Below are 13,137 nucleotides of genomic sequence, written 5' to 3'. Positions count from 1 at the left end.
GTAAGAACTACTTCACAGTTAGGGCGGCTAGGATCTGGAACCAACTTCCAAGGGAAGTGGTGCTGGCTCCTACCCTGGGGGTCTTTAAGAAGAGGCTTGATGCGTACCTGGCTGGAGTCATTTGAGCCCAGTTTTTCTCCTGCCCAGGCGGGGGGTACAGACTTGAAGATCTACAAGGTCCCTTCCGACCCAACTTCCATGATTCTATGATTGGTCTGATAAGAAAATGAAACCTGAAAAACTCAGACTTAAGAGCTGCAGAAGAGGGAAAATAGGAAAGTGAGTGGTGAAGACTCACTCCAGGGTGAAGTGGTAGTAATCTTTCTGTTGGGGATTAATGGATTTGGGGGTTAATTGATTTTTGTGTGAACTGACATTCTTAATTATTGTTAAGATGGCAGTTGTATTGATAGAATTTAGAGATGCTGCGTAACAGGAGACTGAAAGAGTTTGCAATCTGAAGGTGGTCCCTCAGTTAGGTATCACCTAGTTAGAAAAATTAAAGGGCTGTGGAGGCTCATTTACTGCTTTCCAGTAAAACGTGTTAGTTCTTCTCATAGTCTATATGGCTGTATTTATTGAACCTGGTGATGGCTACACTGGGCTGAGCTGCTTGTCACTGATTTTTTTCCCCCAGATTCAGGCTCTTCAGGAGCTGGCTCCGGCCCATGGGTTGAGCACCACTAGCATAAACTATCAAATGGCAGTAGCTTTGGGTTACTGCTTAACTGGGCCTGTTTTGAATAGGACCTAAAAAGTTTAGAGGTTCAGTTTGCCAATATATTGAAACATGTAGACTCCTATACTTTTGTCTTACAGTTCCAATTGCTCTAGCATCTGAGTCTCTTGCAAGGAGGTTCAGATATATAAGTAAGACAGGAAAGTGTATTTTATTGATGGGCACCTCAGGTATAGGTATATAGTTCAGATATATAAGTAAGACAGGAATCTGTATTTTATTGATGGGCACCTCACGTATAGCTGCTTGCCCAAGGTCACACAGGAAGTTTGTGACGGAATAGGGAGATGAATCCAGGTCTCGCAAGCACTGTTATCATTAGATCTTACTTTTTAATGCTACTGCAAGAAACTTGTCTGACTGCATGACCTTTAGGTTTCAAGAAATCCTGAAACTTTCCAGATAAGGTTGGTAGTCTTAAGGAGTCAGCAGTTGAGTTTTTGTCTCCTCTTATTTATGAGGAAATGCTGTATTTTTACAGCATTAATTTATGGGAAGCATGCTCTGCAACCCAGCAGGCACTAAAAGAGCACTCCAAAAGTAGTGCGCTCAGGACTTAGAAAATCGTAGTTACCTGAATAACCTCAGTTTAGTGGGTTAAACAGCAGCCCTGGTAACTCGGAGACAGGCAGCTAGAAATACTAGGTACATGTATGTAGAAATTTTTAAAGGAATGAAGTGCTTAAGAATTTAAAACTATCTGGGATGTGGAAATACCAGTATATCCTCATCTTTATGGCAGAAGTGTTCATTTGTTAAAATAGGAATTACTGAAGTGGTCTTGATATTCTACTTGTTGCATACCAGCCAGATACAAAGTGTGCTATTTCTTTATATAAGGAAGTATTTCTTTTCATTTCACAGCAAATGCCAACATTTTTTTTCAGGTGTATTTAGATGTATTAAGCAATGTAGAGATTTGTTCATGTGAAGCTTAGAAAAATGTATTTTAAGAACAAGACGAACGTGTATTTAAATCTTTCCAATTTGTCCTTTTTCCCCCTCTTTCAGTTGTATGAAAGAAAAAAAGATTTTTAACATTACTTCTAAACTGCTATTTTTGAAGAATAAATGCTCTTAATTGTTAGTTTGAATGTATAGGCATCTCTAAAATTATCAGCTAATTTGTGTTATCTTGTTTGGTTTAGATTCTTTTTGTATTCTGAAAATAATAATAATGGCTAATATCTTTGATTAAGAATAGATGTTGATTGCAAATATAAAATATTTAAATGACTTAAAATATTGTAATTTAGATTAGGCTGTGATACTTTAAGCTTGTTTTATGTTAACACCAGTCTGTTGCTGTTAGGTTTATCTGTCCCATAAATCTCGGGGTCCAAGGATTCGACCGAGCACTGTTCCTGCTCTGTGGTGCTTGGGTCTGATGACTGTTAGCACCTGGGACCGCACCATCCAGCCATCCAGTTAGACCTATGAAGCAGTGCATTAGTCATCCCAAGTCCCCAGTTCCTTCATTACACTCGTCTCAGTGCTCCCTTCACTCTGGAACTACAGTTTGTATTTTAAACCTTCAAAGGTATGTGATACAGAGAACAAAAATAAGGAAAAAGGGTTGGCAAAGGAGCTTCTTAAATTCACACACATTTCATTTTTAGACAGTACAGGAGAAAGATCTCTGAAAACTAGTAACAACTGTACACAGTCTTGTTCTCGCTCCTGCCTGAGATTAGTCAGGGTTTTAGTCAGTATCATGCAGGGTCAGGTCCTTCAGTTCCTCCTGCTTAGCTGTCTGGTTCTGGCAATAGTTCCCCTACTACACTGCCATTTCTTTGAGCTGGTATATATGTGAAAAGTACTTGGAATTAATATAGGCCAGGTATTTAAAATGGAATAGATATTCTTGAATAACTCAATTTATTCCATACTGAGGTCTTTTTTTTGGATTAAGATAGACACTCCTGTGCCACACCCTTAGCCCAAACACAGATATGATGATGCAATACCATATGGCAGTTACAGCATACAGTGAAGGACATAATCAAGGTTACCCTCAAAATGGCACATTCACTATGATTTTCACAAAATGAGATGGGGAACACACAGTTCCCAAATTTTCACATCTATTCAGTTTTCTTAATTAAAACTTCCAACTTGTATTATTAGTTAGTAAAGAATACCTTTATGGCTTCTAATTGTGACTTTCAAGAGCAAAGTTATATAGTTTGTTCTAAGGCTTACTCTGATTGCTAGTTTGTTAGAGTGAATAAGATATTAATGTTTGTTTGTTTTTCTGATAAACTTATTCTACTTGCAGAATTATTAAGATTCTTAGTTAAAAATGAGTGGAATCATAGTTAATACATTGATATTGGGGAATCTTTGTTTTGCAATCGTTGCCTTTTATACATTGTCACTGTGTACAGATACCCTGTATTGCAACCAACACTATGCCTGGCACTTTGTATGTGGTAACTGTCTGCCTTTGTTTACAGAAATTATTTGATTAGATTTGCTACTGGAAGGTTATCCTGATTTTAATATTGTTATAGCTCTGAGTGCTCAGTGCATACAGGGGAAATGAGCTATTATGCAGAGGAAGTTTTAAATATTTTGGAGCAGTCTTTTTTATAAATCTCAGAAGTGTATATTTTTCTCCCTATCAAATTTACCTTGATTTTGGCAAATTTTGTGTGGGTTCTGGCATAGCATATAAGGTGAGATCTGTGCCTTAATGTTTCTTGCCAAATAAAGTGTGGCAGCTGAAGGTTTTTTTTTTTTAAATATGTATATCAAGTTGAGTGCAGAGTATCTGATTGAGTTGAGCACATTTCTAGGGGAATCAATAAGTTATGAACTTTTTGGCTTTACATTAACTTTTGACCAATATAAAGCTTTCAGATTTAAAAGTTGACATCACTTGTCTATTCTTTGTTATGGTTGTCACATTCTCAAGAACTTGGAAATTGGTTGTAAAGTATGTTCTTGTAGAAGAAGTAAAAAAACAGATAGACACACAATCTATTACAGAGCAGTGGGTGAGGGGAGAATGGGAGAATTTTTATGTTTTGAAATAAATGTGTGCACAAATAGGCTTAAGAATAGCAAGGCATCTTTTTAGATATGATTTGGTAATGTCTTGATATAGAAATTCCTCAAATGAGACAAGTTATCATCTCAATAAATGTATTTGTCTAATTAAGGTATCACCGTAAGAAATCCTTGCCTCTCACAATATATTGTGTTAGAGTTCATATCAAAGGATAGGGGAACCTTCATAGAACTGTTGATATAATAGAGAAGCTATTAAAATGCTAGAGGTGTGAACCTGTGTTCCCTAAATTTTGCCAGGAGATGCTGAAGAACAATAGAAAAATAGGAAATGGATATTAATATACTAGCTGTCAAGCTACTTGGCTGAGATTTTATGAAAACATTCTAACCATAGGCTGTAATGAACACTGTTTTAAGAAGAGTATGCACCGTGGAGATGTCAGATAATGGCAGTATCCTCACTAAGGTAGTAGGAGAAATACAAGGTGAAGGTAGGTCAATTTATTTAACCTCCCATAACATACTTTCAAGTGTTTTAAAGGAAATCTTCAATAAATTCTCTTGCATTTCAGGTTCTGAAATAAATTTAAAGTACAATGAATGAAAATACATTTTCCTCCGTCCCCACTTCTCTCTCTCTCTCTTTTTTTTTTCTTTTTTTAGTTGTATTACTTTTACTGGGTGTGGGGTGGTAAATTTAGTCAGGTCACAGACAATATGGCAGCAGATGATCCAGAATAACTTTGGGTGCAAACAGAAGTGACAATTCTTGCCTGATCTAGCCACAGAAAATAGTTTATAGCTGTGACCAAACACAAATGAACAGCTTCACAAATGGCTGATGTGGTGAAAATCTGATCCCTCTTTGCACAAGGTATCAGATGAAGACGTTTCAAAATGTAGTGTCTTTTGTAACTTGTCTGGGGAGTTCCCAGCCTGCTAGTGTTTTCAGAATGGGAGGGGGGGGAAGGGAGCAGAGGAGTTTAGTTTGGGGGTTTTTCAGCTCCTCTGGAGGGTATGGCAGGGGTATTGGAGCCCCTCTGAAGTGGGGGAGGAGGAGGGCTCCACTTCACCCACCCTACCCTTCAGCACCAGCTGTGGAGCCCCAAGAATAAGCTCCCTGTGCTGACTTTTTCCCCCCTCCTGTTCTGCAAACTGTGAATACTGGCAGAGAGCCCTGGCTGATGCGATGGCTCCAGGCTCCCAGCCCACAGCTAGATTCTCTTCCACCCCCCGAAACCAACAGTGAACTTCTGTTTGCTCTGAGGTAACATTACTCGAAATGCTTTGCAAAAATCGTTCTGAGTACAGCTGGGAGCTGTACTTCTGTCTACACCCTCTGAAGGTGGACTCTCTTCTTTTGGCATAGAGGGCCATATTCCTTTTTGTTTTAATCCACTTTAAATGGAATAGGTGAGGCTAGGTAACTCCTTATGGTCCTTAACTGTTTGTTGAGTAAGTGATATAAACAAAGGCTCTTCAGCAGTCATAGTAGTGCTTCAAAATTTATATCCCAATAAAATAGATAAGAATTTTCATTATTTTTCTGAATGTGGGGTCATTTTTGCTGCAAAGTTATTCGTTTGTATTTCCTAATATCATATCTGAGACCCATAAAATCTTGTGCGTGCTTTCTTAATTGGTGTATTGTCCCAGTGAGAGAAATTTTATTAGTAAAGCCATATACCTTCATTTGACAGCATTGCAGTTGAAAGTAATTTTTAGTTAGCCATCTTGCCTATATGTTCTCTCTTTACACATAGTTGGTTATGCACAGGAAACTATATAGCTAAGAGGTACATGTTGTAGAAGTGACAAATATTGATTACTTTAAAACAAATATGTAATAACGCATTAGCAAGGATGCATTTCTCTCAGACAAGGGAGAAAATACTTTTGAACCAGGTTAACTTTGTCACCATTGAAAATGAAGAATGGAAGTAGTTGGTTAATATTTATTGGGACTGAATTACAGAATTTGTGTACCTTATTTACATATGTAATCTGGAGTCATCACAGTTTTTATCAGGTGTCAGTTAGCTTGCCTGCCAGGTGCTGCCACTCCCAAGGCAGTGGGATGCAGAGCCCATGCTGCCTCCATCCCATGCACAAATTCAGAGGGACGCATGCCCCATGCACTGCAGGGAGTTCTGTGCGCAGACCCCCCCAGAGAAGTAGCGGCCATTGGGCACTTGGGGCCTGCTGCTGGCAGAGACCCCCTGCAGTGTAGCCCTGGCTGCCTGAGACCCAGCACTGCGTGTGCCACATTTTGCGGGTCTGGCCTGAACCAGGGATGTGTGGCTTCAGGCAGGACCAAGCTGTTCTTGCTGTCATCTGGGATCCTGGCTCCCCATACAGGGCCCATGCGCTGGGCCAGGTCCTGCCTCTAAGTGCCCCGTACACTGTCAAGCTGGGCAGGCTCCATGGAGGCAGGACCTGGCCCAGTCTGGCGCACAGCCCATGCATGCTGTGCAAGGAGCCTGAATGATGGTAAGAGTGGCTTGGTCCTGCATGAAGGGACACGCCTCCAAGCCAGGGTCAGGCCTGCGACGTGGCACAGGTAGTGCTGGGTCGTAGGCAGCTGGGGCCCTGCTGCACTGCAGGGGGTTCTGCCAGGAGAAGGCCCTGGGTGCCCAATGTCCTCTGCTGTGGGGGGGAGGGAGGAGGGGTGCAGGTGGGGGACCCACCCCTCCCAAGCAGTGTCTCATTTTCCCCCCCACAATGGTCCCTATTTAGTGGGGACAGTCCCTGGATCTGGGTTACTGCTGCAGGCTTGCGCTGCCCCTATTTGCTCCAGCGCTGGGGCAGCAGGGAAAGGGGGCAGGTATAAAGATGCTCTGGCTGGGTGCCAGACTGTCTCCTTGGAGGTCCTAGCCTCCAGTGCTTCAGGGTATGCTCCAGGGCACCCTGCTCTGCTTTTTTTTCAGCAGGGGCTTTTTTTTTTTTGGTTGATACTGGAATTTCCTGGTATCAAATTTAGTCTGCGCTGCAAATATGCAGCACAAGGAACACTTTTTTTCATTCGTGGTGTGCCTCTTGTGGCATCTCATACTTCTTTGAGTTACCACAACAGTCACATGCGGGCTCATGTGAATGCACCCTACAACATGTTAACTTAGTAATGGTGAGGGTTTGCCCTTTGCACATTGTAAATTTTAATCAAGTTTGTTTGCTGCTTTTTTTTTTTGTAATTCAGTTACATGGGGTCATATTAACTGATTTGTGTCATGCTGTTCAGTTTGTGTTCACACAGCACTTTTTGTGCATCTGCATTTACCATGCAGCTGTGTTTTGCATGTGTGCATTCTGGGAAAATCTGTATGGGTTCTAATTGCATTTCAACAGGATATAATACCTAGAGGAACTATATATAGTAGTATCATCAGTCCATAGTGCAATATGCCGTACTATATGCTATTGGATAGGCAGCTGAGAAGGGTAGGAGTAGCCAGATCGGTTAAATCTGGTGAGGTTTTTCTGACCACTAGGTAATCTCCCTAACTGCCACCCAAAAAAAAGGGAAAAAAACCCCAGTCCTAGTTGCTTATCTAGTTACAGAAAGATAATGCACTCTTAGGCAGGCTGAATAGCTGGCGTGGTTACTAGCTGATAACTGCATAGTAGGTAAGGTTTATCCATGCAGCACAAGTAATCAGCCACACTTAGTTAAAATTTGGCATGGAAATGGTGTTACCTGTTGGTCTTTTCATTAACCTGCTTAAATGGGTGGGCTAAAATTTACACTTCTGCTGCGGTTTTGGTGTGTCTAGAGTTAGTGAAACTGTTGACATTTGTTGTCCACATTTAAAGAAAGCTTTAACTCCCATGAAAATTTTCAAAGTTGAGATTTTATAACAGTTACTTGGTGTGGGGGAGAGTGGTGGGTCAATTAATAAGGCTATGAAATTGCAGGATACACCAGTCCCAGGAGCAGGTAATGGACCATTCTGTATAACTGGATGAAAAATGTAAATGTTCAAAGTGAATTGGGTAAGTGGTGTGAAGAGGGTGGGAAGTATGTTTAGCTCTGGATTATTGTGGATTTTTTTTATATACTGTGGTAATAAGGACCCCATGAGATTTTTTAGTTTTGTGGGTTTTGTTTTGTTTTTAAAATAAAGATAGTGAATAGCTGCTAAATTAAGGGTAGAAAAAGTGATATCTCGAAGGATTGGAAAATTGGCATAGTACACAAACAAGAAATAATTAAAAATGGCTATGCAGCCTAGATTTTATTATATGATGGGTTAATAAAGCACATTTTGATTGGTATTGTTCTGCTCAGTTTGGTTAATGTGTGGTCAGGTTTCCAGGAAGCCTTGTGAACTAAATCTGTTTCAAAATAGTTATAGACCAATGCAGTGTTTATGGCAGACCATGAAAAAAGGCAGTCTCCGCTAGAGCAGGGACTTTCAACCTTTTTTTGGTCCCCGGCAGCCAGTCGAAGTGGGTAGTTCCCCGGTGGCTAGTTGACGAGCTGGTGGGGGGCGTGTACCTCTGGTTGAAAACCCCTGCTCTAGAGCAGTGATGCTCAACCTCCAGCCTGTGGGCTCCCTATGGGTCCAGAAATTTGGTGGTGGGTGAGTAGTGGCAGCATTGTGGTGGCTCTGGAAGTTGCCACAGTTATTGCCTCCACTTCCCTGGTAAGTATGGCTGGGTCAGTGCTAGAGGTGCACCGATAAATCGGTCCGTATCATATCAGCACTGTTAGTCAGTTTATATTATTGGCAATGGACTTCTTTTTTTTGGCTGATGAAGCCGATAAATGCTGTATGCATGCACACAGCCACAGCACGCATGTGGCCAGCTTGGAGAACAGCGTTCAGCTGTTAAGTCTGTGGGGGAGGAGGGGTGGCAGATCAAGGCCCCCGTGGTGAGTGAGGTAGTGGGGCAGGGGCAGGCGCTGTTTAGATGGGGTGCAGGATGGAGCCATGAGTGGCTCGTTGGGGAGAACGGGGGGGGACTGTTCAGGGAAGGGGGGGGCTCCTGCCACTGCATGCACCCACCGGGGGAAGCATGGGGGGCATGTACCCCCTGGATCTGTGCACAGGGTGAGGGCAGGCTGCTGCTGTAAACTGGGCTTTTCCTTGTGGAAGGGGTTGAGCTGGGGCTGCGCTCAGGGTGGGCAGCAGTGGTGCTGGATACTGTTGGTATCAACCAAAAAAATTTTTATTGGTGCACCCCTAGTCAGTGCATGAGGGTATGCAGCAAGGCAGAGTGCAGGGATGGGTTGCTGCATGGTGTCACTCTGGGCTGGTCCTGCGTCACTCATCTGGCCTGTGGGACCAGATTGCTTAGCACCACTGTTCTGGTGGCATTTACTTGTCACAAAGTCCATTGTTTCAGGACAGGCCTGCCCAACTGGCAGCATGTAAGGGGCCAGCAGCCATGTGGATGAGGGGAGGTGCATTGCAGATGCATCACAGATGCCTACATGGTGGGGTGCAGCACAGCATACCGCCCTGTGATATGATTGGCATATGAAGTGTGGACCCTGGTCGCAGGGAATCTGAACAGCCCTGTTTTGCACTCTAAGGAGACCTACCAGGATAGCAGTGGAGAACTTTTCTCCCCATTTTGAAGTCTAGCTTTTTTATTCCCTAAACTCAGGGTTTTAAGAAAATCCAAATTATGAATAGGAATGATTCTATATATTAAACTGTTTTAGGTGGCAACTTTCTGAAGCATCTACCTCTAATGTGTGTTAAAGTAGTCTGTGTTTGATTTTTGCCCACTGGTGAGCTTTTTAGAAAATCATGAATTTAAATTTGGCAGATACGTAGGGCAAAATCTTATTTCACTTTGTGCCCAAATGGCACTTATCCAGCCATGTGATTGGCATTTTTGGCACTTTATGCAGTTTGTGTTCCTGTTCCATGTTGCAGTGTGGCTGGGCAAATGTCCACATAGCTATTGAACATGCACATTGGCTGCACACTGGGCTGGCAGGGTCATGTCCATAAGTACCTGAGTCCAAATTGCAAAATCCTTCAAAAACAGAGGATGGACCAGCCAATGTGTCACTTGCCCAGGAAGTGGAAGATTTAAGTTTTAGGCCTCTCTCCTCACCCAGATGGGATTTGAACCTACTTTCTCTGACTTTCAGGTCGATTGTTCCAACCATCAGTCCACAGGTTAGGCATTATCAAATCCCCACTCCAGCCCTGCATTTGAAGCTGAGCCTCTTCTCTTTTCATTTTCGTATTTTTTTTTTTGGATAACATGTATAGAAAGCATATGTAAAGGAAGCTTCTGTCTTGCTGGGAATAAAGGCACAGGTTAGAACCCAGGGTCCCCTCCCCCCCACAGCATTACTGAACCACACACCCTCTGGCTTGTTCTCTTCCTCCTGGCCCCATGTGTCTTTCTGTATTTGATGTCCAGGGGGCAGTTCCAACAGGAATGCTGGAGAGTGCCTCTCCTAAATAATGCCTAACCTACAGCCTGTTGGCTAGAGCACTGTGCTGGGAAGTCAGATATGTATAGGTTAAGACTCTGTCTGGGTGTAACAGGTCTTCAGCTTTGTGATCAAGTGCCCTAGCTGCTAGGCAATGGGACAAAACATAGGAGGGTCCTTCTCTGGTATCCGTGTCATCATGGATCATAGTTTTTTTTTTTGTTGTTGTTTTTTTGTTTTTTTGTTTGTTTTTTCCTAGCTACAAATGTAGTCCTTATACTTGATTTGGTGTGCAGATGCAGAGCCTTATACCTGCCCTGCCAGCACATACCTTAGTGCATATGCTCAAGCTGTGGGCACTTGCACATCCATGTTGTGTTTAGAATAGTTCATAACTACATAAGTGCATGGGAAGGCTGGGTAAGTGCCATTTGGCTGTAGAGGGTATTTTGTTACCCCATGCTTTTGGGTTTTGCCAGTTGCTGCATGGTAATAAGAAAGCAATTTTCTCCTCCTGTTTTTTGTGGGTTTTTTTTGCTTTCTTCAGAAGTGTTGAGTGTTAGCTCCAGCCAAGGCTGAGGATTTGATCAGGTGTGCATGATGGTCCTTCTGGGACTAAAAAACCCACAGGTTCCTAGTTCGAGCTCCTTGCTCCTCTACAGAAGGTCAGACTGATTACTATGTTTGGGGTCAGGGAGGAATTTTATCCCACAGTTAGACTGGCATAGTCCAGGGGTTTTAGCTTTCTTCTGTAGTGGGGGTATGGTCCTCTTCCTTGGATTTTTTGAGAGTGTATTTAAAAGCTGTTCCTTGTTGCAGTTTCAGGGCATTGACAGTGCCCTTGACCCCCTGCTTTATTTGTGGCATTTTGGGGATTACACTTAGGTTGTTTGTGAGTTAGGGAGTTTTCAAGAATAGGTTAGATAAATACTTTTGTAGCATGGTATAGTTGGGAATGGTCCTGCCTTGAACAGGGGTTGGCAGCCTACAGCCTGGGAAGGTCTGACCTGGCCCAGGGGATTGGGTGGCATGCTGGTGCACCAAACCACCTGTCCCCTTAGCAGCGCCCTCCTGCTGCTCTCATGCTTGCACTTCCCCTTGTTGCAGAGGGGCTGGCTATGTATGGCAAGGGAAAGTGCAGGTGGCTTGAGCTCTGTGGGGCAAAGATTTACCGTCTTTTTGGCCCATCCTGTGGCTTCTGACTCCTGGACTAGTTGACCTTCTGAGGTCCCTTCCAGCCCTACTTTTCTGTGGCTCCATGTAAAGTGAAGTAGGATTCTGTCCATACTTCTACGTCAGGAGTGTACATGATGGTTGTAGTGGGGAAGCTCCTCTAAAGATATTCTGACCCAAGACCCCATGTTTATGGAAACAGTGGTGTGAATTTTAATTGGTATTGTTCTGCTTAGTTTGGTTAATGCATGGTCAGGTTTTCAGGAAGACTTTTGTATGACTTTTCATGCATATTTGAGAGCATGGTATTCTGGCTTCAGTTTCTAGCATGATTTTTTCATCAGGTTAATATGACAGGACCCAGCCTTCTTTTCTGCCAGGAGAAACTTTTGTTACATATTTTTCTCATTGAAATGTTTATATTTAGTTTGCTTTTGGGGAACTCGCACTACCTACTTTAAAGGAACTGTCTGAATATTTTGGCAACTGCTCAGAATATGCCAACATCTACTTTACACTCATTTCTTGACTCCTTGAAAAATAGAGTAATTTGCCTGTTGCAAAGAACTCTGAAGACCCCTGCTGTCAGAATGTTTTTGACCCTGTAGATTCCTATTTTAAAATCTTTGGGTTGTTGTGCAGTGATTCTCAACCTTTTGGGACTCTTTTCAGAATTTAGCAGCACTCTATTTTAAAAAGCTATTGTAATATGAATATTTTATAAATAATATATTGATACAATTAATAATTGATTATTTTATTGCATGATGATATATGCAGATAATATAAGTATACTATGCACCCCCTTAGGCCTCCGCAGGGGAGCATTCCCTTGGCTCTGTCCTGCCCAGAACATGTTTACTCCTGTCATGGTGCGTGGATTCTCTATATATGGCTTCAAGTCTTGTCTGGGAACTGTCAGGCTAATTTCTCCCCTTAGCTACCCCAGGATGAACTCTAGGTGAAGGGCTCTATCCCTGGGTAGAGCCTGGGAATGCTTGTGGGCAGGACCTGGCTCCACCTGGCCAACAGGGCAGAGGTGCCAGGCTTCACATGTGACAAGTTGGAGGATGCCAAGGGGTTTGGAAGAGAAGGGGATGGGGCAGCAGGACACACAAGGCCTGAAAGGTGGCAGGCCTTGGGGCCTCTGCCTGGGGCAAAGTAAAGAGGGAAGGTTCACTTGGGGGACTGGTAGCAAAGCCTGAATCTGCAGGGGGGCAGACACTGAACCCAGAGTTTGGTAGTCCATGACTTGCCTGGAGCTGGCTGCTCTGGTGGCCTTGATAGAGTTGATGTGGAGCTGGTTGTCCGTGTCTTCAGGGACTGCGGTGACCTCGTTTGGACCTGGCTGGGCAGTGGCAGCAGCCTCAGAGCAGACTGAGGGAAGAATCCATGCCACCTTCCTGCCACAGAGACAGACACAGATGCCTGCTTGCTTGGCCACAGATGAGCATGCACAGGGGCCACACAGGGGAGGGGCATCTGTGGCAACCTTAAAAAGATCTTGCTGTACCCCAGGGTGCTGTGGAGCCCTGGTTGAGAATCATTGATACTGTAGATTGTATGTAGTACATCTAATAGTGCTAATATTGAGTGGTGCCATGTGGCACTTTACAGTACCCTTAAAGGGATGCCACAGCACCATGGTTGTGAATCACTGTTTTAGTGATCTCAGAGAAACAGAACTACAGGTAAGCAATTTCTTCTTATGACTGTACAGACAGACTGTGAAATCAGAGAGGCTCAAGCAGAAATGTTAACTCTACCATCTGCCAGGTATGTGATTTTTTTTTTTTTTTTTTTTTTTTTTTTT

At 43.1% G+C, this 13,137-nt stretch overlaps 1 protein-coding gene across 3 annotated transcripts in view; it reads left to right on the top strand.

Moving 5' to 3' along the window:
• SIAH1 (siah E3 ubiquitin protein ligase 1) overlaps positions 1–13,137 on the top strand; it is a 36,033-nt gene that overhangs the window by 8,647 nt on the left and 14,249 nt on the right. Inside the window, exons 2-3 of one of the 3 annotated variants that reach the window (XM_019505667.1) lie at positions 2,052–2,279; positions 4,149–4,245. In XM_019505667.1, the coding sequence (XP_019361212.1) occupies positions 4,155–4,245 (91 nt within the window). In that variant the 5' untranslated portion in view covers positions 2,052–2,279; positions 4,149–4,154. Of the gene's footprint in view, positions 1–1,979; positions 2,280–4,148; positions 4,246–13,137 lie in introns of those variants that run through there. The other 2 variants (XM_019505668.1, XM_019505670.1) reach the window with 2 other exon arrangements.

The sequence above is a fragment of the Gavialis gangeticus genome, unplaced genomic scaffold (assembly GCF_001723915.1).
Source record: "Gavialis gangeticus isolate Ggan-Ray unplaced genomic scaffold, GavGan_comp1, whole genome shotgun sequence".
In the NCBI taxonomy this organism is placed as follows: domain Eukaryota; kingdom Metazoa; phylum Chordata; order Crocodylia; family Gavialidae; genus Gavialis; species Gavialis gangeticus.
This window is presented reverse-complemented; position numbering and strand designations above follow the sequence as displayed.